Below are 21,872 nucleotides of genomic sequence, written 5' to 3'. Positions count from 1 at the left end.
AAAACTTACCGCCAATGATCAACCTTCTCGCGACGATTACAGCAAAATCAACACTGTTCAGTGAAAGGACATTGTACAAAACAATAGCCCAGAAGTTTGCAGCACCAAACACTCCTCTGATTCGCCGTGACATTGCCTCAGACATCCGGTTAGCCTAGGGATGGGAGGGGAAAGAAGAAAGACCACATCATGTTGTAACAACCACAAAAACCGGTTCACTGTTTAATCGCGTGTGTTGGACACACAGCATCGTCGAAAGCCACCGGGGCCCAGGCCACAGTGATGGTGATTGCCAGGCAGTCTTCACTCCATCCGAGGGAGATTCTGCCTGTAAACGATCACTGTATAGTGCCTGTAAACGATCACTCGGCAGCCCGTGCCCAACTCGCACCAAGTCTCCCATTCACCCATCACCCCGGTGCTCGCTGACCTACACTGGTTCACGATCCCACAACGCCTCCATTTCAAAATTCCCATCCTGGTTTTCAAATCCCTCTATGGCCTCGCCCCCTTCCCTCCCTATCTCTGTAACCTCCTCCAGTCCTATAACTCTCCCAGATCTCCGCGCTCCTCCAATGTTGGCCTCTTGCGCATTCCCCGATTTTCATCGCTCAACCATCGACGGCCTTGCCTTTAGCTGCCTGGGCCCTAAGCTTTGGAATTCCCTCCCTGAACCTCTCCACCTCTCTCTCCTCCTTTAAGATACTTCTTAAAACCTACCTCCATCACCAGTCCTAATGTCTCCTAATGCGGCTCGGTGTCAAATTCTGTCTGACAACGCTCCTCGGAAGTACCGTGGGATGTTTTACTATGTTGGAGATGCTATATAAGAGCTCTTGTTGTTACTGGACTAATAATTCAGGGAGCATGAGTTCGAATCCCGCCATGGTAACTTGAGAATTTGAACACTGGTTCACTAATGTCCTTTACGGAAGGAGACCTGCTGACCTTACCCAGTCTCATCATCATCATAGGCAGTCCCTTGGAATCGAGAAAGACTTGCTTCCACTCTAAAAAAAAAATAAGTCCTTAGGTGGCTGAAATTCCAATACAGAAATTACAGTCCCTGTCACAGGTCAGACAGACAGTCGTTGTGAGAAAGGGTGGGTGGGACAGGTTTGCCACACGCTCTTTCTGCTGCCTGCGCTTGATTTCTGCATGCTCTCGGTGATGAGACACGAGGTGCACAGCGCCCTCCTGGATGCACTTCCTCCACTTAGGGCGGTCTGTGGCCAGGTACTCCCAGGTGTCGATGGGGATGTTGCACTTTATCGGGGAGGCTTCGAGGGTGTCCTTGTAACGTTTCCTCTGCCCACCTTTGGCTCACTTGCCGTGAAGGAGTTCCGAGTAGAGCCCTTGCTTTGGGAGCCTCGTGTCTGGCATGCGAACGATGTGACCTGCCCAGCGGAGCTGATCCAGCTTCACTGCTGGGGAGGTTGGCCTGGTTGAGGAGGCTAACGTTGGTGCGTCTGTCCTCCCAGGGGATTTGTAGGATCTTATATATATAGTCTGGCCTCCAGTGCCACACCAACGTGATCGACTCGAGGCTACCCGCTGAAGTGGCCCAGCGAGCCACTCAGTTTGTATCAAACCATTACAGGCCAACGGTTCAAAAACCATGGCCTACCTCCAGCTTCGAGAGAGAAACTGGGGATGGTCCCCTCGGGCGGGTAGGTCAACAACCACAGCTCACAGATTTAAAATCGAGAGGGGAGATGAGGAGGGATGTTTTCACTCGGAGAGCTGTCGGGATCCGGATCACTCTACCCGAAAAAGGTGGCAGAAGCTGATTCCATCAATAATGTTAAACGGGAGTTGGACAGGGACTTGAGGACGAGGAACTTACAGGGTTATGCACAAAAAGCGGGGATGTGGGACTAAGCACGACTGCTCTTTCAAAGAGCTGGCACAGGCACGACGGGCCGATTAGCCTCCTTCTGTGCTGTAAGTCTGGTCTATAATACTGGCCTTGCTAGCGATCCCCATAACGCTGAATTAAGTTACTTTCTTAAAAAACACTCTCATACACATCATCGGTGGGAGACCCGGCCACATAATTGTAACCATAACATAAGAAGTAGGAGGAGTAGTAGGCCATTCAGCCCCTCGAGCCTGCTCCGCCATTCAATCAGATCATGGCTGATTTTCTACCTCAACTCCACTTGCCTGCACTATCACCATGTTCTTTAATATCCAAAAATCTATCGATCTCTGTCTTGAATATACTCAACGACTAAACCTCCACAGCCCTCTGGTATACAGAATTACAAAGATTCACCACCCTCTGAGTGAAGAAGTTTCTCTTCATCTCAGTCCTAAATGGCCGACCCCTTATTCTGAGACTGTGACCCCTGGTTCTAGACTCCCCAGCCAGAGGAAACATCCTCTCTGCATCTACCCTGTCAAGCCCTGTAAGAATTTTGTGTGTATCAACCATCTAAAGTAGTGAATTGCCTTCTTCCAACACAGAGTCATTAAAGCAGAAATATAATCAACCAAACTGCCCCACAAAGTCCTTAAATGTAAACAGACCATTGAATTTGTAGGTGTCACCCCCTTCCTCACCCCTTTCCAGGGATGGGCGCATCATTTAAGGAGCAAAATCTAAATCTGGAACAAAAATATATTTTACTTTAATCAGCCCTTGAGGCTCCCTCAAACAACATAAACATAAGCAAAAACAGTGTAATATTTAATATAATACAATCCAAACAACCTTTCATTAGGAAAAGGGGAGGTGCAACGAGACCTGGGTGTCATGATACATCAGTCATTAAAGTTTGGCATGCAGGTACAGCAGGCAGTGAAGACAAATGGTATGTTGGCCTTCATAACTAGGGGATTTGAGTATAGGAGCAGGGAGGTCTTACTGCAGTTGTACAGGGCCTTAATGAGGCCTCACCTGGAATATTGTGTTCAGTTTTGGTCTCCTAATCTGAGGAAGGATGTTCTTGCTATTGAGGGAGTGCAGCGAAGGTTCACCAGACTGATTCCAGGGATGGCCGCACTGACATATGAGGAGAGACTGGATCAACTGGGCCTTTATACATTGGAGTTTAGAAGGATGAGAGGGGATCTCATAGAAATGTATAAGATTCTGACGGAACGGGACAGGTTAGATGCGGGTAAATTGTTCCTGATGTTGGGGAAGTCCAGAACCAGGGGACACAGTCTTAGGATAAGGGGTTGGCCATTTAGGACTGAGATGAGGGGAAACTTCTTCACTCAGAGAGTTGTTAACCTGTGGAATTCCCTGCCGCAGAGAGTTGTTGATGCCAGTTCATTGGATATATTCAAGAGTGAGTTAGATATGGCCCTTACGGCTAAAGGGATCAAGGGGTATGGAGAGAAAGCAGGAAAGGGGTACTGAGGGAATGATCAGCCATGATCTTATCGAATGGTGGTGCAGGCTCGAAGGGCCGAATGGCCTACTCCTGCACCTATTTTCTATGTTTCTATGCTTCTCCAGATGTTTACTGCCATTTGACACATCATCACACATCAATGATGTCACTGAACAAATTATAGCCCTTTAAATCTTTTATTTGTTACACAAAGCAACCAATGTCCCAACGTTTGAGAGTGGCATTCTCCTCCTCCTCCGCCTGTCTGTTCTCTCTTCCCACAGAAAAGCTTTGGGTTCTGCCTCTCCTCCTCCACCACCACCACCACCACCATCAATATTATTCCCTCCTCCAACCACGCCATCCCCTAGAAGAAACTGTTTTAGGACCATCAGGTTTTGACAGTTCATAGAATCATAGAAATTTAAAGCACAGAAGGAGACTATTTCGGCCCATCGCGTCCGCGCCGACCGACCAAGAGCTATCCAGCCTAATCCCACTTTCCAGCTCTTGGTCCGTAGCCTTGTAGATTACGGCACTTCAAGTGCATATCCAGGTACTTTTTAAATGTGGTGAGGGTTTCTGCCTCTACCACCCTTTCAGGCAGCGAGTTCCAGAACCACACCACCCTCTGGGTGAAAACATTTCCCCTCAAATCCCCTCTAAAACTCTTATTACTTTAAATCTATGCCCCCCTGGTTGTTGACCCCTCTGCTAAGAGAAATAGGTCCTTCCTATCCACTCTATCCAGGTCCCTCATAATTTTATACACCTCAATAATGTCTCCCCTCAGCCTCCTCTGTTCCAAAGAAAACAAACCCAGCCTATCCAATCTTTCCTCATAGCTAAAGTTCTCCAGTCCAGGCAACATCCTCGTAAATCTGCTCTGTACCCTCTCGAGTGCAATCACATCTTTCCTGTAATGTAGTGACCAGAACTGCATGCAGTATTCTAACTATGACCTAACTAGTGTTTTATACAGTTCAAGCATAACCTCCCTGTATTCTATGCCTCGGCTAATAAAGACAATTATTCCGTATGCCTTCTTAACCTTATCTACCTGTCCTGCTACATTCAGGGATCTGTGAACATACACTCCAAGGTCCCTTTGTTCCTCTACACTTCTCAGTGTCCTGCCATTTAATGTGTATTGCCTTGCCTTGTTAGCCCTCCCTAAATGCATTACCTCACACTTCTCTGGACTGAATTCCATTTGCCACTGCTGCCCACCTGATCAGTTCATTGATATCTTCCTGCAGTCCGCAGCTTTCTTCTTCATTATCAACCACACAGCCAATGTTTGTATCATCTGCAAACTTCTTAATCATACCCCCAACATTCAAGTCTAAATCATTGATATTTACCACAAAAAACAAGGGACCCAGTACTGAGCCCTGTGGAACCCCACTGCCCTCATCGACCCCCCTGGTTACCTCCTCGAAAAATGCAATCAAGTTAGTCAGACACAACCTTCCTTTAACAAATCCATGCTGACTGTCCTTGATTAATCCGTGTCTTTCCAAATGAAGATTTATCCTGTCCCTCAGAATTTTTTCCAATGATTTTCCCACCACCGAGGTTAGGCTGACTGGTCTGTAATTATTCGGTCTATCCCTTTCTCCCTTTTTAAACAAGGGTACAACATATGGAGTGTGTGCTCCCTAGTCGTAACTTAGCAAGTTCTGAGCATTATTAATTACTATTCCCGCACCTCCACCCCCCACTTCCACCTCAATCTTCTACCCGTCCCTCCCGAAGTCATGGCCTCCCAGCTATCCCACATTCCCACCGGGGTCTGTAGCTCTCTGGTTCCTCATCCGAGTCACTGTTCTTTACGGGTTAGCAAGGTAACATAATCACAGCGGCATCACAGCCTAACCCGATTCGATTCTTTCCCCTTCCCGCCCCTCGATTATCCGCACCACCCCCCCCGCCCCCCCCGCCCCCCCCACCAACACACACACACGGAAACTTTACAGCAGGGAGTAACAACAACTTGCATTTATATAGTGCCTTTAACGTAGTCAAACGTCCCAAGGCGCTTCACAGGAGCGTTCTCAGACAGGATTTGTCACCGAGCCACAGGTATTGGGACAGGGTGACCAAATGATGGTCAAAGAGGCAGGTTTTAAGGAGCGATTTAAAGGAGCAGAGGTCAATGGAACAACAATCGGGAGCAGGGACTGTGATGGAATATTTTCCCCCTCTCATTCCCTACTGAAGACAACTGTAGTTCTCCGACTGCTGAGCCTGGCTACCTCAGGACTAGCAATCAACACCTGGGACCTTCCAGAAAGAAAAATCACTTGCATTTATATAGTGCCTTTCACGGCCTCTGGACACAGAAGCTAATTTGTGCACAGCAAGCTTCCACAAACAGCAATGTGATAATGGCTGTTTGTTTTAAAAAAGTGATGTTGGTTGAGGGATACATCTTGGGCAGGACACGTGGGAACAACTCTCCTGTTCTTCGAATAGTGTCATGGGATCTTTAATGCCTCGGTTTAGCATCTCATCTGAAAGACGGCACTTCAGGCAGTGCAGCACTCCCTCGATACTGCACTGGGAGTGCCAGCTTGAATTATGCGCTCAAGTGTCTGGAGAGGGACTGTGAACCCCACAACCTTCTGACTCCGAGGCGAGAGTGCTACCCACCGAGGGTATGTTGTGGGATATCCCTAGCTTCAATGGGGGTGGAATGTAAAATATATATTTTTCACCCAGCAAGGAAACTGTTCCGAAACTCGGACCTCACCTCAACTGACGCGAAAGGTTCACGCTGGAAGAACTTTTGCACCCAGAGCTCAAAGTTGAGGCCAAAGCAGTTACATATGGACCAGATGTAGACCACGTTCCCTGGGCCCAACCAGAGCGTAGTGACCAAGAAGGTGCAGACTGTTGCCAGCAGCTCCTTCACAATGTTATCGTGATCTTCACCCAAATAATCGTAGACGTACCTGAAAAAAAAATAATTAGACGCGACAATGCTGTGATACGGACATTTCCCTGCCCGATCTACCCTTGCTCTCGCCGGAATAGAGTTCCACATCTGCATAACTCATCGTGGATGACCTAGACCCAACTGACTGAGGTTTTATTGAGTCTTGTGAACATCACGTGACTGGCTAAGCCAATCACAATGCAACAGCTCTACAACTATCTTGGCAGAACGTTAATTCAAGTGCCCCTTTTTGTAAGGCACAAAATGTATGCCTTGTAATACATTGAAATGTATGCACCTGTGAGTATGCTCATAGCCTTGTCATCGTCATAGGCGGTCCCTCGAACGAGGATGACTTGCTTCCACGAGTTCACAGATGTTTCAATGAAGGACCTGATGTTCCAGTCCTGAACTCCAATTGAGCGGGTGGAAGATGCCGGTGCGTGGATTTTTTTTAACGTGTGGTGACCGTTGCACATCAGCCACCACACGGGCTTGACAGAGCTAGGCCTTTATCCAGTGGCAAGGATTGAACCAGGACAACTGGAGACCAGCTCTGCTGCACGGACCTAATGCGCACACAAATCGCAGTGTGGGCTGGCCCGTGCTGCCCCTGGGCCCCCGGCTCATCTGGGCCCCATACCCTCATTCGCCGCACCTTCACCCACGAAGTTCCAGGGCCCGGCGCTCCAACTCTATTCATAGCCTTGACCTGCGGTGGTGTTCTCAACACAGGTCGGGGCGGCCCACATGTATTTGCCCATGAAACTCGCCACAGAAAGTTAAGTCTCGTCATTACAAGCGCAAGTACCCCTTTAACGACGTAGTAAGTGTTAATGGCTGCCAATCAACCTCTCTGGCAATGAAAATAAACTATTACAAGTGTAGAACTGTTGTGGCTACGTTCGCGCCAGGGTGTCCCTGGAGATGGAGCACGCGGTGTCCACCGGTACGCTCGTGGCCTTCCGTGAGAGGTGGCTGCCGGAGGGACTGGAGTGCATCATCACCCCTGACAACCAAATTTTAATTTGAACCACGTCTAAAGTTTAATTTGTTTAAGTTTGTCGGTTTTAGTGCCCCCCCCACCTTTTAGCCAGGGGGCACTTGTATAATTTGTGTTTTTAGTGCCCTCAAAAGAAAAAACAAGGGGGCACTTGTTTGAACGTTTTTTGGAGTGTGCCCCCACCTCTAACCAGGGGGTACTTGTTTATTGTCAACACAAAAATAGTTGTAGACGTTCGCGCCAGGGTTTCCCTGGAGATGGAGCACTCAGTGTCCACCAGTACATTTGCGGCCTTCCGCGAGAGGTGGGCACCGGAGGGACTGGAATGTATCAGTTCAACAGGGAACAACATTTTAATTTAATTTAATTAGAATTTTCAAGGTTCCCTTTAATGTTTATTAGCTAATTTGTGCCCTTATAAAAGGGGGCACTTGAATTAACATGTAAGTAATGGAGCTGTTGCATTGTGATTGGCTTAGACAGTCACGTGATGTTCACAAAACTCAATAAAACCCCACAGTTGGGTCTCGGTATTTCCACGATGAGGTATGCAGCTGTGAGCCTGGTGGATGAACTGGTAATGTGTAGTGTGATTGTTAAACCTTTGTTAATAAAACAACTACCGGTAGTTCTTAATAGCAATGTGTTGTTATGAATTCTTAAGCAAAGAACCCATACATGTCGCAGGGATCAGTGCTGGGACCCCAACTATTTACAATCTATATTAATGTCTTGGAAGAAGGGACGTAGCCCAGTTTGCTGATGATACAAAGATGGGAGGAAAAGCAATGTGTGAGGAGGAGAGAAAAAAAATCTGCAAAATTTAAACTGGCTAAGTGAGTGTGCAAAAATTTGGCAGATGGAGTATAATGTTGGAAAGTGTGAGGTTGTGCACTTTGGCAGAAAAAAAATCAAAGAGCAAGTTATTATTTAAGTGGAGAAAGATTGCAAAAGTGCCGCAGTACAGCGGGACCTGGGGATACTTGTGCATGATACACAAAAGGAGAGTATGCAGGTACAGCAAGTGATCAGGAAGGCCAATGGAATCTTGGCCTTTATTGCAAAGGGGATGGAGTATAAAAGCAGGGAAGTCTTGCTACAGCTATATAAGGTATTGGTGAGGCTGCACCTGGAATACTGCGTGCAGTTTTGGTTTCCATATTTATGAAAGGATATACTTGCTTTGGAGGCAGTTCAGAGAAGGTTCACTAGGTTGATTCCAGGGATGAAGGGGTTGATTATGAGTAGGTTGGGGCTCTACTCATTGGAATTCAGAAGAATGAGAGGTGATCTTATCGAAACGTATAAGATTATGAGGGGGCTGATCAAGGTGGATGCAGAGAGGATGTTTCCACTGATGGGGGAGACGAGAACTAGAGGGCATGATCTTAGAATAAGGGGCCGCCAACTTAAAACAGACGAGGAGAAATTTCCTCTCTCAGAGGGTTGTAAATCTGTGGAATTCGCTACCTCAGAGAGCTGTGGAAGCTGGGACATGAAATAAATTTAAGACAGAAATAGACAGTATCTTAAACAATAAGGGGGTGGAGGTGTTATGGGGAGCGAGCAGAGAAGTGGAGCTGAGTCCATGATCCGATCAGCCATGATCTTATTGAATGGCAGAGCAGGCTCGAGGGGCCGTATGGCCCACTCCTGTTCCTATTTCTTATGTTCTTACAATAAGCTACATCTCGACCAAGTGGCCTCGGCAGCCTATTCAACCATGGAGGGCCCGATGTAGCCGAGCCTTATCCTGCCCTCATGAGCATTATGCAGCAAGGAAGCACTGTCCTATCCCAGGGTCACACATGGCAGCTATAGCCCCAACTCGCAGTCCTAGCTGAGCACAGCTTAACTCGGTCCGGTCCGAGGAATCAAACTCGGCACATTCGACACCAAGGCTGGTGCATTTAGTCAGGAACTTTGGTGAGGAACTGTACCAAAGTTAGTGTCAGCTGTGGCTCAGTGGCTAGCACTCTCACCTCTGAGTCAGAAGGTTGTGGGTTCAAATCTCACTCACTTGAGCACATAATCTAGACTGACACTCCAGTGCAGTGCTAAGGCAGTTCCCGGGCAACGATAGCAGTCCGATGTTCCAGTCTGTCATTGTTGGGGTTGTCCAGGAAGGGCCTGACGTTCCAGGTCCCGAACTTCATTTTGAAGAGTGGAAGATGCCTGTGCGTGAATTCTTTAAACATAGGGTGGCCGTTGCACACCGGCTTAGTCGAGCGAGGTCTTTGTCCAGTGGCAAGGGGGTCCAAGACGACTGGAGACCAGGCTGCACTGCATGGGTCTAGTACACACATACACACACACACACACACACTCCTACTGTCCTCCTTCCCCCAGGACCTCTCTCCCTGGGATTCATAGGATACAGTGTAGGCCTCATGAACTCACTGTTGGCCCGTGCTGCATCTTTACCTGGGCCCTGACCCCACTGCTGGTCCACGCTGCAACACTCCTGGGTCTCAACCTCCGCTCCCCGCCGCTTCCCACCTCCGGGCCTCGCCGGTCCCAACCTCCGCTCCTCGCCGACCTCCAGGCCTCCCGCTCCTCCCAGATGGGGGATAGTGCTGGACAAGCTAATGGGACTCAAGGTAGACAAGTCCCCTGGTCCTGATGAAATGCATCCCAGGGTATTAAAAGAGATGGCGGAAGTTTTGGCAAATGCATTCGTTATAATCTACCAAAATTCTCTGGACTCTGGGGAGGTACCAGCGGATTGGAAAGCAGTTAATGTAACGCCTCTGTTTAAAAAAGGGGGCAGACAAAAGGCAGGTAACTATAGGCCGGTTAGTTTAACATCTGTAGTGGGGAAAATGCTTGAAGCTATCATTAAGGAAGAAATAGTGGGACATCTAGATAGGAATAGTGCAATCAAGCAGACGCAACATGGATTCATGAAGGGGAAATCATGTTTAACTAATTTACTGGAATTCTTTGAGGATATAACGAGCATGGTGGATAGAGGTGTACCGATGGATGTGGTGTATTTAGATTTCCAAAAGGCATTCGATAAAGTGCCACACAAAAGGTTACTGCAGAAGATAAAGATACGCGGAGTCAGAGGAAATGTATTAGCATGGATCGAGAACTGACTGGCTAACAGAAAGCAGAGAGTCGGGATAAATGGGTCCTTTTCGGGTTGGGAATCGGTGGTTAGTGGTATGCCACAGGGATCGGTGCTGGGACCACAACTGTTTACAATATACATAGATGACCTGGAAGAGGGGACGGAGTGTAGTGTAACAAAATTTGCAGATGACACAAAGGTTAGTAGGAAAGCGGGTTGTGTAGAGGACACAGAGAGGCTGCAAAGAGATTTAGATAGGTTAAGTGAATGGGCTAAGGTTTGGCAGATGGAATACAATGTCGGAAAATGTGAGGTCATCCACCTTGAAAAAAAAACACAGTAAAAGGGAATATTATTTGAATGGGGAGAAATTACAACATGCTGTGGTGCAGAAGGACCTGGGGGTCCTTGTGCATGAAACTCTTTTAGAGTCTACCTGCAAAACATAAAACATTAAACCGTGCCACCCGACCTGGGTGATCCCAAAAAGTTAATTTGCAGGTGCAGCAGGTAATCAGGAAGGCGAATGGAATGTTGGCCTTCATTGCGAGAGGGATGGAGTACAAAAGCAGGGAGGTCCTGCTGCAACTGTACAGGGTATTGGTGAGGCCGCACCTGGAGTACTGCGTGCAGTTTTGGTCACCTTACTTAAGGAAGAATATACTAGCTTTGGAGGGGGTACAGAGACGATTCACTAGGCTGATTCCGGAGATGTGGGGGTTACCTTATGATGATAGATTGGAAACATAGAAACATAGAAAATAGGTACAGGAGTAGGCCATTCGGCCCTTCTAGCCTGCACCGCCATTCAATGAGTTCATGGCTGAACATGCAACCTCAGTACCCCCTTCCCGTTTTATCGCCATACCCCTTGATCCCCTAGTAGTAAGGACTTAATCTAACTCCCTTTTGAATATATTTAGTAAATTGGCCTCAACAACTTTCTGTGGTAGACAATTCCACAGGTTCACCACTCTCTGGGTGAAGAAGTTTCTCCTCATCTCGGTCCTAAATGGCTTACCCCTTATCCTTAGACTATGACCCCTGGTTCTGGACTTCCCCAACATTGGGAACATTGAGTAGACTGGGTCTTTACTCGTTGGAGTTCAGAAGGATGAGGGGTGATCTTATAGAAACATTTAAAATAATGAAAGGGATAGACAAGATAGAGGCAGAGAGGTTGTTTCCACTGGTCGGGGAGACTAGAACTAGGGGGCACAGCCTCAAAATACGGGGGAGCCAATTTAAAATCGAGTTGAGAAGGAATTTCTTCTCCCAGAGGGTTGTGAATCTGTGGAATTCTCTGCCCAAGGAAGCAGTTGAGGCTAGCTCATTGAATGTATTCAAGTCACAGATAGATAGATTTTTAACCAATAAGGGAATTAAGGGTTATGGGGAGCGGCCGGGTAAGTGGAGCTGAGTCCACGGCCAGATCAGCCATGATCTTGTTGAATGGCGGAGCAGGCTCGAGGGGCTAGATGGCCTACTCCTGTTCCTAATTCTTATGTTCTTATGTTTATGACACCGTCGTAAGAGCGCAGTCACAAGCACCAGTTCGAGGAGAAACTCCAGCACCACCTTCTCAGGGCAACTCGGGATGGGCACTAAATGTGGCCTTGCGCATCACGGGAACAAATAAAAATGGAAGAATGAATACAAACACATGTTACTTACTTGCACAGCCAGTCATTTATCCCTCTGTCAAAGTGCCTGAAATAAAAATCACACAATCAGCGGATGGCGCGAAGTATATTTTAAATTTGTTCCTTTCCCCCACCGCCGCCCACACGTTCTCATGTCGATACTTGCTTGTTCACAAGGACATGAAAGTACAGAATGAGGAATCGTAGAAAGTTACAGCACGGAAGGAGGCCATTTCGTCCCATCGTGTCCGCGTCGGCCGACCAGAGCTCTCCAGCCTAATCCCACTTGCCAGCTCTCGGTACGTAGCCCTGTCGGTTATGGCACTATAAGTGCACATCCAAGCAGCCCTGAAATGTAGGTGAGGGTTTCTGCCGCTACCACCCTTTCAGGCAGTGAATTCCAGATACCCACCACCCTCTGAGTAAAGAAATTTCCCCTCAAATACCCTCTAAACATCTTACATAGAAAAATAGAACTTTACAGCGCAGAAGGAGGCCATTCCGGCCCATCGTGTCCGCGCCGGCCGACAAAGAGCCGCACGGCCCTCGGTCAGCAGCCCGGAAGGTTACATATAAACCTATGAACAATGGCAGAAATGCAAAGGGCACCCAGCCCAAGCAGTCCGCCTCACACAACTGCAACACCCCTTGCAGCGAAACGTTCTGCACTCCACCCCGACCGGAGCCATGTGATCTCCTGAGAAAGGCAAAAACCAGGTTACTTTAAAAAAGCTGTTCAATCCCTTCAGCTCTTAGTCAATTGTGTGTTTTCCTGGATTCCCCCAGCCTTGGAGCAACAGCAGCCTCGGTCGGTTTCCGTTCAAGTGACAAGTGCAGGAAAACAGAATAAAACGAAATTTAAAAAAAAACAGCCACTTACGTTTCAGCGAAGACGTACAGCATGGTGATGCACTTCGGCGGTTTGGGCGGGTCGAGGTAATCCAGCCTGGCGACTGTCCCCACCACCCCGAACATCACCGCCGCCTTTATCCAATCATACACCAGGTTGAAGTAGGCCAAGCAAGCTGTGCCCGTGGAAACGGGCACGGGGACAAAAGGAAAGACAAGCTTCCGTCAGTAAAACATCTTTGGAGTCTTATCAGCACAGGGTTTAATTTGATAAGAGTCTGTGTATCTAAGTGGCTGTGCTTGTGGGTAGGAGAGGAGTATTTCTATGAAAACAGTGGTACGTCTAGGGTTATCAGGAAGTTAATCGCATCATTCAACCATTGGTGGCCGTGCCTTCTGTTGCCTTGGCTCCAAGCTCTAGAACTCCCTGCCTAAATCTCTCCTCCTCTCTACCTCTCTATCCTCTTTCAAGACGCTCCTTAAAACCTACCTCTTTGACCAAACTTTTGGTCACTTGCGCTAATTTCTACTTATGCGGCTCGGTGTCAAATTTTAATCTTATAATACTCCTGTGAAGCACCTTGGAACGTTTGACTATGTTAAAGGCGCGATATAAATACAAGATATTGTTGCTTGTGGGAGCTTGCTGTGAGCATATTGGCTGCCGTGCTACATTACAACAGTGGCTACACTTCAAAAGTACTTAATTAGCCTTATAGCACTTTGTTTTTTTTAAAGTGATGATTCATTTTTAGTCTTTTAAAAAAAAATGGGGTATTGGGAGGTGAATTCCAATGCAGTGGTAGTTGAAGATTTTGCTTTCAATGGTAGAGCTTGGTGGGGAGGTGGGGGGGGCGGGGGGCGGTGAGGGGGTTGCAGGAAGGAATACAGAAAGAGGTTCAAACTCAGAGGAGCAGAAGGTGAGCGCGAGGCTGGAAGAATTTGCAGAGACTGGGTGGAGTGAAGCCAATGGGGAGAGATGTGGCGAGATGTGTGAGGGGAGATGGTGATTTTCAAGTCCATGCGGAGGTGAGGAACAACGATCGAGCAGGACTAGGGGGCACAGCCTCAAAATACGGGGGAGCCAATTTAAAACCGAGTTGAGAAGGAATTTCTTCTCCCAGAGGGTTGTAAATCTGTGGAATTCTCTGCCCAAGGAAGCAGCTGAGGCTAGCTCATTGAATGTATTCAAATCACAGATAGATAGATTTTTAACCAATAAGGGAATTAAGGGTTACGGGGAGCGGGCGGGTAAGTGGAGCTGAGTCCATGGCCAGATTAGCCATGATCTTGTTGAATGGCTGAGCTGGGTCCATGGCCAGATCAGCCATGATCTTGTTGAATGGCGGAGCAGGCTCGAGGGGCTAGATGGCCTACTCCTGTTCCTAATTCTTATGTTCTTATTTTTAGGAAAAGGAGAGGTGCAACGGGACCTGGGTGTCATGGTACATCAGTCATTGAAGGTTGGCATGCAGGTACAGCAGGCGGTTAAGAAAGCATATGGCATGTTGGCCTTCATAGCGAGGGGATTTGAGTACAGGGGCAGGGAGGTGTTGCTACAGTTGTACAGGGTCTTGGTGAGGCCACACCTGGAGTATTGTGTACAGTTTTGGTCTCCTAACTTGAGGAAGGATATTCTTGCTATTGAGGGAGTGCAGCAAAGGTTCACCAGACTGATTCCCGGGATGGTGGGACTGACCTATCAAGAAAGACTGGATCAACTGGGCTTGTATTCACTGGAGTTCAGAAGAATGAGAGGGGACCTCATAGAAACGTTTAAAATTCTGACGGGTTTAGACAGGTTGGATGCAGGAAGAATGTTCCCAATGTTGGGGAAGTCCAGAACCAGGGGTCACAGTCGAAGGATAAGGGGTAAGCCATTTAGGACCGAGATGAGGAGAAACTTCTTCACCCAGAGAGTGGTGAACCTGTGGAATTCTCTACCACAGAAAGTTGTTGAGGCCAATTCACTAAATATATTCAAAAGGGAGTTAGATGAAGTCCTTACTACTAGGGAGATCAAGAGGTATGGCGAGAAAGCAGGAATGTTCAGCCATGAACTCATTGAATGGCGTTGCAGGCTAGAAGGGCCGAATGGCCTACTCCTGCATCTATTTTCTATGTTTCTTATGTAGGACTTGAGGATGGGCGATTGGGCACGGGCTGCGGAGCTCGGATGGAGTCAGAGTTTGTGCGGGGTGGAGCTTGGGAGGTTGGCGAGGAGGGCAAAGGATGTCCCATCTGGTGACCTACCCAAGGCCCAATCGGAAAGACGTGCCACCAGCTTCAGGTCCGACGGTATGGTCAGAATGTAGAGGTAATGGAAGATGACATCCACGAGCAATATTACGATGAGGTGCACCAAAGCAGATTTCCTGATGTTCCACATCTCGTTCTCTTTCCGAGTGAACTTCGGTTGGTTTATCTGCGGGACACGGAGACTTAGAATAAGAGAACTTTCGGAAACAGGAAAGTTCGTTAGGGGTCAACAAACCCAACCCCTTTCGATCGATCTCAACCCCCACCTGCCCACCTTCGCACCACAGTTCCGATTTTACAATGAGGTACAATGTGAGGCGGACATGCTCGTGGTATGGGGCCTGGACCCATGTTCGGAGAGGTTAGTTCCTCCAATATTCTTCAGGAGTCCTGCTTCCATTCCAAGGCTGCCAGGAGAGGCCCTTCAGCCCTCACTGCCCAATAGGAGTTGGCCTGAACTCACCCAGTTCCCAAGTGAAACTGCGGAAGCCCTTGGGGACAGACGTAGGGATAGATTCCTCCCCCACCCAGGGGTGTCCGGGCGATTGACCATCTGATATTCCCGACTGGAGACCTGGTCCATTTTGAGGATCAGTACAGAGCTGGAGAGCTGCGGGTGGGATATGCATTATCAGACGGCCTCCCCAGTAAAATGGGAGGTAGAGCCTGTAATGGGAGTGGAGGAGAGGGAAATCCTGGTGTGGCAGTGGTCCACGTTATTTCTGTGGAGCTCAGTTGAGCATTCTTGGTCCTTCTGCTCCCAGGAATATGAAGAAAAATTTACCTTCTGGGCTCCTCCGGCTGAAAATGCACGAAGCCTGAAGCCTGATCATCTAATGGAGAGAGATGGGACCGTGGATTAATGTGAGGCCTGGCTGCCACAGACCGTCTGATGAAGAGATGTGGCTTTGGGCTGGATTGATCCTTCACAGTCTCCTGGAAGGATGTCATCTGAGACAGGTGAGTCCCAATTAAGGGGAGGTCTTGCACCAGCGATTTGATCAGCACTCGTTGAGCCTACGACACCTGTGGCCCCAACACGTAATGCTTGAGGAATTTAGGAGGAGAAATTGGGGTCGTTTGCAACTCCCATTAGCGCCCCCCAAGGGGGTTTTAACTACCTTTCGCTTGGGCGAGGCACAGCCAACGACTCCGGCTAAATTCTGCGGGAGTTTGGTGGTGGTAACCGGTAGCCCCCCGCTGCAGTGGCGATAACATCACTGTGTGCGGCAACCCGTTTTCGGCCCAGAGCAAAAATTTGGACTCGCCCCGAGACTGCCCCGGGCGAGGTCAGCGACAGCTTCAAGGGGCACATACACGGCAGCCGGCCGCTCGCGGGGAGGTGGCACGCCTATGAATAAAAAGAATTGTCCAACTTGCCTGTCGTGACCCGTTGCCTCCTTGAACCCGGGTCCGTGCCGTGATCTGGCAGCCCGGCACTCCGCTTGAGTGACGATCTGATGACACAGCACCCCGTTCCCTGGTGGTATAGGTTGGTCCCCGCAGATTCTGCAGCTTGGCCCTCCCCTTTAATGAAAGGGGGGGGGGGGGCGCAAGGCAGGTTTCGCTTGGGAGATGGGGTGGGGGGGGGGGGGAGCAGGGCATTACCATCTCCCAGGAAGTTGCCCCAGAGGTTTTGGAGGCACTGTCCCGGCTGCTGCATGCCCCGGGCCGCCGTGTGACCGTCAATGATGTCATCGCCATGCGCGGCAACCTCTCACCCCCGCCCCCGCCCCCGCCCCCCCGTGACCTCTTAACGTCCCACAGATGTCAACGGCAGCTTCGAGGGTCCTGATGCTGACGGACTTCCGCTCCCGGGGCGCCGTTTACAGAGAAGGCCTGCAGCGCCCCAGGCCGCCATCTTTGTTGGTCGGCTGACTCTTGGCTGGGCCCGACCACGGCGGCCCGAACGTGGCTCCCATCGTGTAGCCCGGCACTCCGTCTCGGTGTGCCGACCTGGTCGAGCGCGTCCCTGGTGGCCCAGTGGCAGCCACCAAAGGGCCGTGCAGAGTGCGCAGCGGCCTACCCCTTTAATTGAAGGGGCGGGGGCTTTGTAGCGCCCGAGCGCTATGCAGTGCACAAGTGGCGTGTAGTGTTGGACTCAGCGCCGCACTAGCGCCTCTCAAAGGCAGCGAAACGCCGGAGACAGCGGTCCACTTCCTTTGAGGGGTGTACGCTCCAATTCCACGTCGTGGGCGGAACTTTCGGGACGGCCAATAAAAGTCCCGCCCCAGAAGGTCACCAACCCCAAATGGTGCGCGGGTCAATTTTGCCCCCATAGTATTTATTACACTACTTGCCTCACCAAGTGCCCTTCAAAGGAGAGTATAAAAACCCCCGTGCGCTTAAGTTGATAAAAAAGATTGCCCGAGAATTTCCTTGGAGCTGCTCTGTGGCACTTCTGACAAAGTTAAAGGTGGTAGAACAGAAGCAGGTCCAGGAAATTCCTAACTGTTGCATGGCTCAGTGGGTAGCACTCTTGCGTCTGAGTTAGAAGGTTGTGTGTTCAAGTCCCACTTCCCTCAGTACTACACTGAAGTGTCAGCCTGGATTACATTACAGACTCGAGCACGTGATCTGGGCTGACACTCCAGTGCAGTGTCGAGGGAGCGCTGCACTGTCGGAGGCACCGTCTTTCGGATGAGATGTTAAACCGAGGCCATGTCTACCCTCCAAGATGGATGGTCTACCCTCTAAGGTGGACGTAAAAGATCCCATGGCACTATTTCGAAAAAGAGCAGGGGGGGGGGTTCTCCCCCGTGTCCTGGACAATATTTATCCCTTAACCAGCATCACAAAAAAAGCCCAGATGATTTGGTCAGCTCATCACATTGCTACTTGTAGACCTTCCTGTGTCGTGTTTCCGACAGTGCCAACATTTCAAAGGCACTTCATTGGGTGTAAAGCGCTTTGGGACGTCCCGAGGTTGTAACAGGTGCTGTTTAAAGCTCACCTGAGCGTGGAACTGATCGAACGTCATCACAGGTCCGAAGAAGAAGAAAGGGAGGTAGAAATTGTAGATGAGCAGGTCCAGGATCGAGTAGTTCTCATCTTTCCTCTCGGCATTTTCCAAGGCGAAGCTCATGCAGCGCATGATGGTGAAGCCGCTGCCTCCGTAAAAGAGGACGTCCTGGAGCTGGAAGGTGCCCGTCACAAACCCGGTCTAGGACGAGATGGAGCAGATACAAGAGTTCAGATGGGGCAGGTTCAGCCCTGTGTAAAGCTGTAACAATTCAGGACCGATCCCACTACTGGGAACAAACCGAATAGTGGCCCACTCTCCCCAGCATGCCAAGTTTGATGAGCTGAACGGTGCAGGAACGAGTCTAACTAACGATTCACGCAGCAAGATGCCCTACTCCAGCAGGATCCGACCCATTAACATGTGGCATTCCTACTGTAATATAATGTACTTGCTCCAGGGGTTCTTTGCTTAAGAATTTATAGCGACACATTGCTATTAAAAACTAGTTGGGAAATTAACAAGGGTTTAACAATCACACTACACATTACTAATTCATCCACTAGGCTCATAACCACATACCACATCGTGGATCCCCTAAACCCAACTGACTGGGGTTTTATTGGGTCTTGTGAACATCACGTGACTGGCGAAGCCACTCTCAATTCAACAGCTCCACAACTCTTTTGTGGGGGGGGGGGGAACAAAATACACGTTAGATCAAGTGCCCCCCGATCTGGGGGACACTCCAGACACATAACTGCCCCCTTTTTTAAAAAAGTTTTTTGTTTCTTTTTTTGGGTTTTTTTGTGGGGTTTTTTGGGGCATAAAACATTATTTTACAAGTGCCCCCTATAAAAGGGGAGGGTGACACTAAAAATCCGGCAATTAAAACAAATTAAACTTTAAAACATATAAAATCAAATTAAAATTTGGTTGCCGGGGGTAACGATGCACTCCAGTCCCTCCGGCGCCCACCTCCCGCGGAAGACCGCGAGCGTACCGGTGGACACCGCGTGCTCCATCTCCAAGGATACCCTGGCGCGGATGTACGCGCGGAAGAGAGGCAGGCAGTCAGGTTGAACGACCCCCTCGACCGCCCGCTGCCTGGACCGGCTGATGGCACCCTTGGCCGTGCCCAGGAGCAGTCCTACGAGGAGGCCCTCAGACCAACCCGCTCCCCTCCGCACAGGGTGCCCAAAGATCAGGAGTGTGGGGCTGAAGTGCAGCCAGAATTTGAGGAGCAGCCCCTTTAAATAATGGAACAGGGGCTGCTACCTCACACACTCCATAAAAACATGAAACACGGACTCTTCCAGACCGCAGAAATTGCAGGCGGCCTGGGAGCCCGTGAACCGACTTAAAAACTTGTTGCACGGGACTGCTCCGTGCACCATCCTCCAGGCCAAGTCCCCGATAAATAGTGGGAGGATTCCCGCGTAGAGTGCCCTCCATCGGGGACCCCCCAACAACAACAGGTCTACAACTCTTTTAGAGTAAACAAAATAAACATTAGATCAAGTGCCCCCCGATCTGGGGGACAATCCAAACATTTCCCAAGGCCCTATTTTTTGTTGTTGTTTTTTTGGTGGATTTTTGTAGTTTTTTTTGGTGTTTTTTTTTGGGCTCTAAAACCATAATTTACAAGTGCCCCCTATAAAAGGGGAGGGGGACACTAAAACCGGCATTTAAAACAAATTAAACTTTAAAACATATAAAATCAAATAAAAATTTGGTTGCCGGGCGTGATGATGCACTCCAGTCCCTCCGGTGCCCACCTCTCGCGGAAGGCCGCGAGCGTACCGGTGGACACCGCGTGCTCCATCTCCAGGGACACCCTGGCCCGGATGTCGGCGCGGAAGAGAGGCAGGAAGTCAGGCTGAACGACCCCCTCGACCGCCCGCTGCCTGGACCGGCTGATGGCCCCCTTGGCCGTGCCCAGGAGCAGTCCTATGAGGAGGCCCTCGGACCTACCCGCTCCCCTCTGCACAGGGTGCCCAAAGATCAGGAGTGTGGGACTGAAGTGCAACCAGAAATTGAGGAGCAGCCCCTTTAAATAGTGGAACAGGGGCTGCAACCTCGTACATTCAATAAGAACATGGAACACGGACTCTTTCAGACCGCAGAAATTGTAAGCGGCCTGGGAGCCCGTGAACCGACTTAAAAATTTATTGCACGGGACTGCTCCGTGCACCACCCTCCAGGCACCACCCTCCAGGCCAAGTCCCCGATAAATAGTGGGAGGACTCCCGCGTAGAGTGCACTCCATCGGGGACCCCCCAACAACAACAGCTCCACAAACCTGAGAGCATACCCACAGGTGCATACGTTACATCTACAGGACGTATTATAAGCTACGGACTTCATTTCACTGGATCTTTGGTTTGGGAGGATGGTGTCAGGAAGAAATATATCCAGTATGCAACAGGTGAGCTGGTTGGGAGCTGCAGAGATAGGTGGTGAGTCACCCTTCCTGAAGCAAATTCTTCAATCTAAATAGCACTGCTGCACTTAAACCCATCGTGACCAAGACAATTGGTACATGGCTTAGATACGCGCAGTATAAGGGACGCAGGATGGCCACCTTTCACTGGCGGACAGTGCATCAGTGGACGCTATGTTGATCAGTCAACAATGCTCAGTCAGTTACAACAGGAAGGCAGTTCTATGAACCTTTGGTTTGGAAATTTTGTGGAACAAACGGCAACAGTGTACAAGAACAAAATGGTCAGTCCTGCGGCAAGTCTGGCCGGTGGAGGTCGGTTACAGCCCATGCCCGCCTGCACTTGCAGCCAGTTGTGATTGTATTCCCAGATCTCTTTGCTCCTCCGCCACATTTAGTTTCCACGCCTTCCAAGGAACAAGCAGCCTCCTTAATCCCGAAACCAAACTGAACCACCGCACAATTCACTACATTGAATTTCATTTGCTATTTAGCAGCCCGCTCTGCAAACCTGTTTATGTCTTCCTGGATTTTTGGTGGCATCCTCCACATGATTAGTTATACCTCCCAATTTGATATCCTCTATAAATTGACAGCATCGAGTCTAAACCTCTCCGCCTCACTTTTCTCCTTCAAGACGCTCCTTAAAACCGACCTCTTTGACCAAGCTTTTGGCCACCTCCGCTAATTTCTCCTTATGTGGCTCGGTCTCAAACTTTTTAAAACCTCATAATACTGCTGTGAAACACCTTGGAACGTTTTGCTACGTTAAAGGCACTATATAAATGCAAGTTGTTGTTGTATAGTGAACAACAGTGGTTCCAGAACAGATCCCCAGAGGGCACCACTTCTCGCCAGTCTGAGAAATGTTCCTCAACTCTTTATTTATTCATGGCATCTCACTATTGGTTAGTTTGTTTCAGTGGGATATATTTCTCCTGAACTCTAACCAATCTCTCCTTTTCCCACTGTTGTTCTACCTCAATATCTTTCTCCAGTTTTCCTTCCTTGGCTCCAACCTCATTCCCAATCGAGAGCATGCAGAAATCAAGCGCAGGCAGCGGAAGGAGCATGCGGCAAACCAGTCCCACCCACCCTTTCCTTCAATGACTACCCCAGCTGTGACAGTGACTGTAATTCCCGTATTGGACTGTTCAGTCACCCAAGAACTTACTTTGAGTGGAAGCAAGTCTTCCTCGATTTTGAGGGACTACCTATGATGGTGATGATGAATCTATGAGAGATAAGGAACTCCCCCCCCCCCCCCCCCCTCCTCCTCGGATGAAGGATCACACTAATCGTACCAGTTGCCAAATGGGAATGGAGCTAAATCTCGCACCCTTTCAATTGCA

At 49.2% G+C, this 21,872-nt stretch overlaps 1 protein-coding gene across 1 annotated transcript in view; it reads right to left on the bottom strand.

The window, feature by feature from the left end:
• The window catches only part of LOC139264021 (protein-cysteine N-palmitoyltransferase HHAT-like protein), a 69,629-nt gene that overhangs the window by 13,337 nt on the left and 34,420 nt on the right, over positions 1 to 21,872 (bottom strand). Inside the window, exons 6-11 of the mRNA XM_070880124.1 lie at positions 18,069 to 18,278; positions 15,110 to 15,281; positions 12,888 to 13,032; positions 12,039 to 12,074; positions 6,100 to 6,301; positions 10 to 154 (exon numbers count right to left, since the gene is read on the bottom strand). Of these exons, the coding sequence (XP_070736225.1) occupies positions 10 to 154; positions 6,100 to 6,301; positions 12,039 to 12,074; positions 12,888 to 13,032; positions 15,110 to 15,281; positions 18,069 to 18,278 (910 nt within the window). The remainder of the gene's footprint in view (positions 1 to 9; positions 155 to 6,099; positions 6,302 to 12,038; positions 12,075 to 12,887; positions 13,033 to 15,109; positions 15,282 to 18,068; positions 18,279 to 21,872) is intronic.

This window comes from Pristiophorus japonicus, chromosome 5 (genome assembly GCF_044704955.1).
Source record: "Pristiophorus japonicus isolate sPriJap1 chromosome 5, sPriJap1.hap1, whole genome shotgun sequence".
Classification (NCBI taxonomy): domain Eukaryota; kingdom Metazoa; phylum Chordata; class Chondrichthyes; family Pristiophoridae; genus Pristiophorus; species Pristiophorus japonicus.
This window is presented reverse-complemented; position numbering and strand designations above follow the sequence as displayed.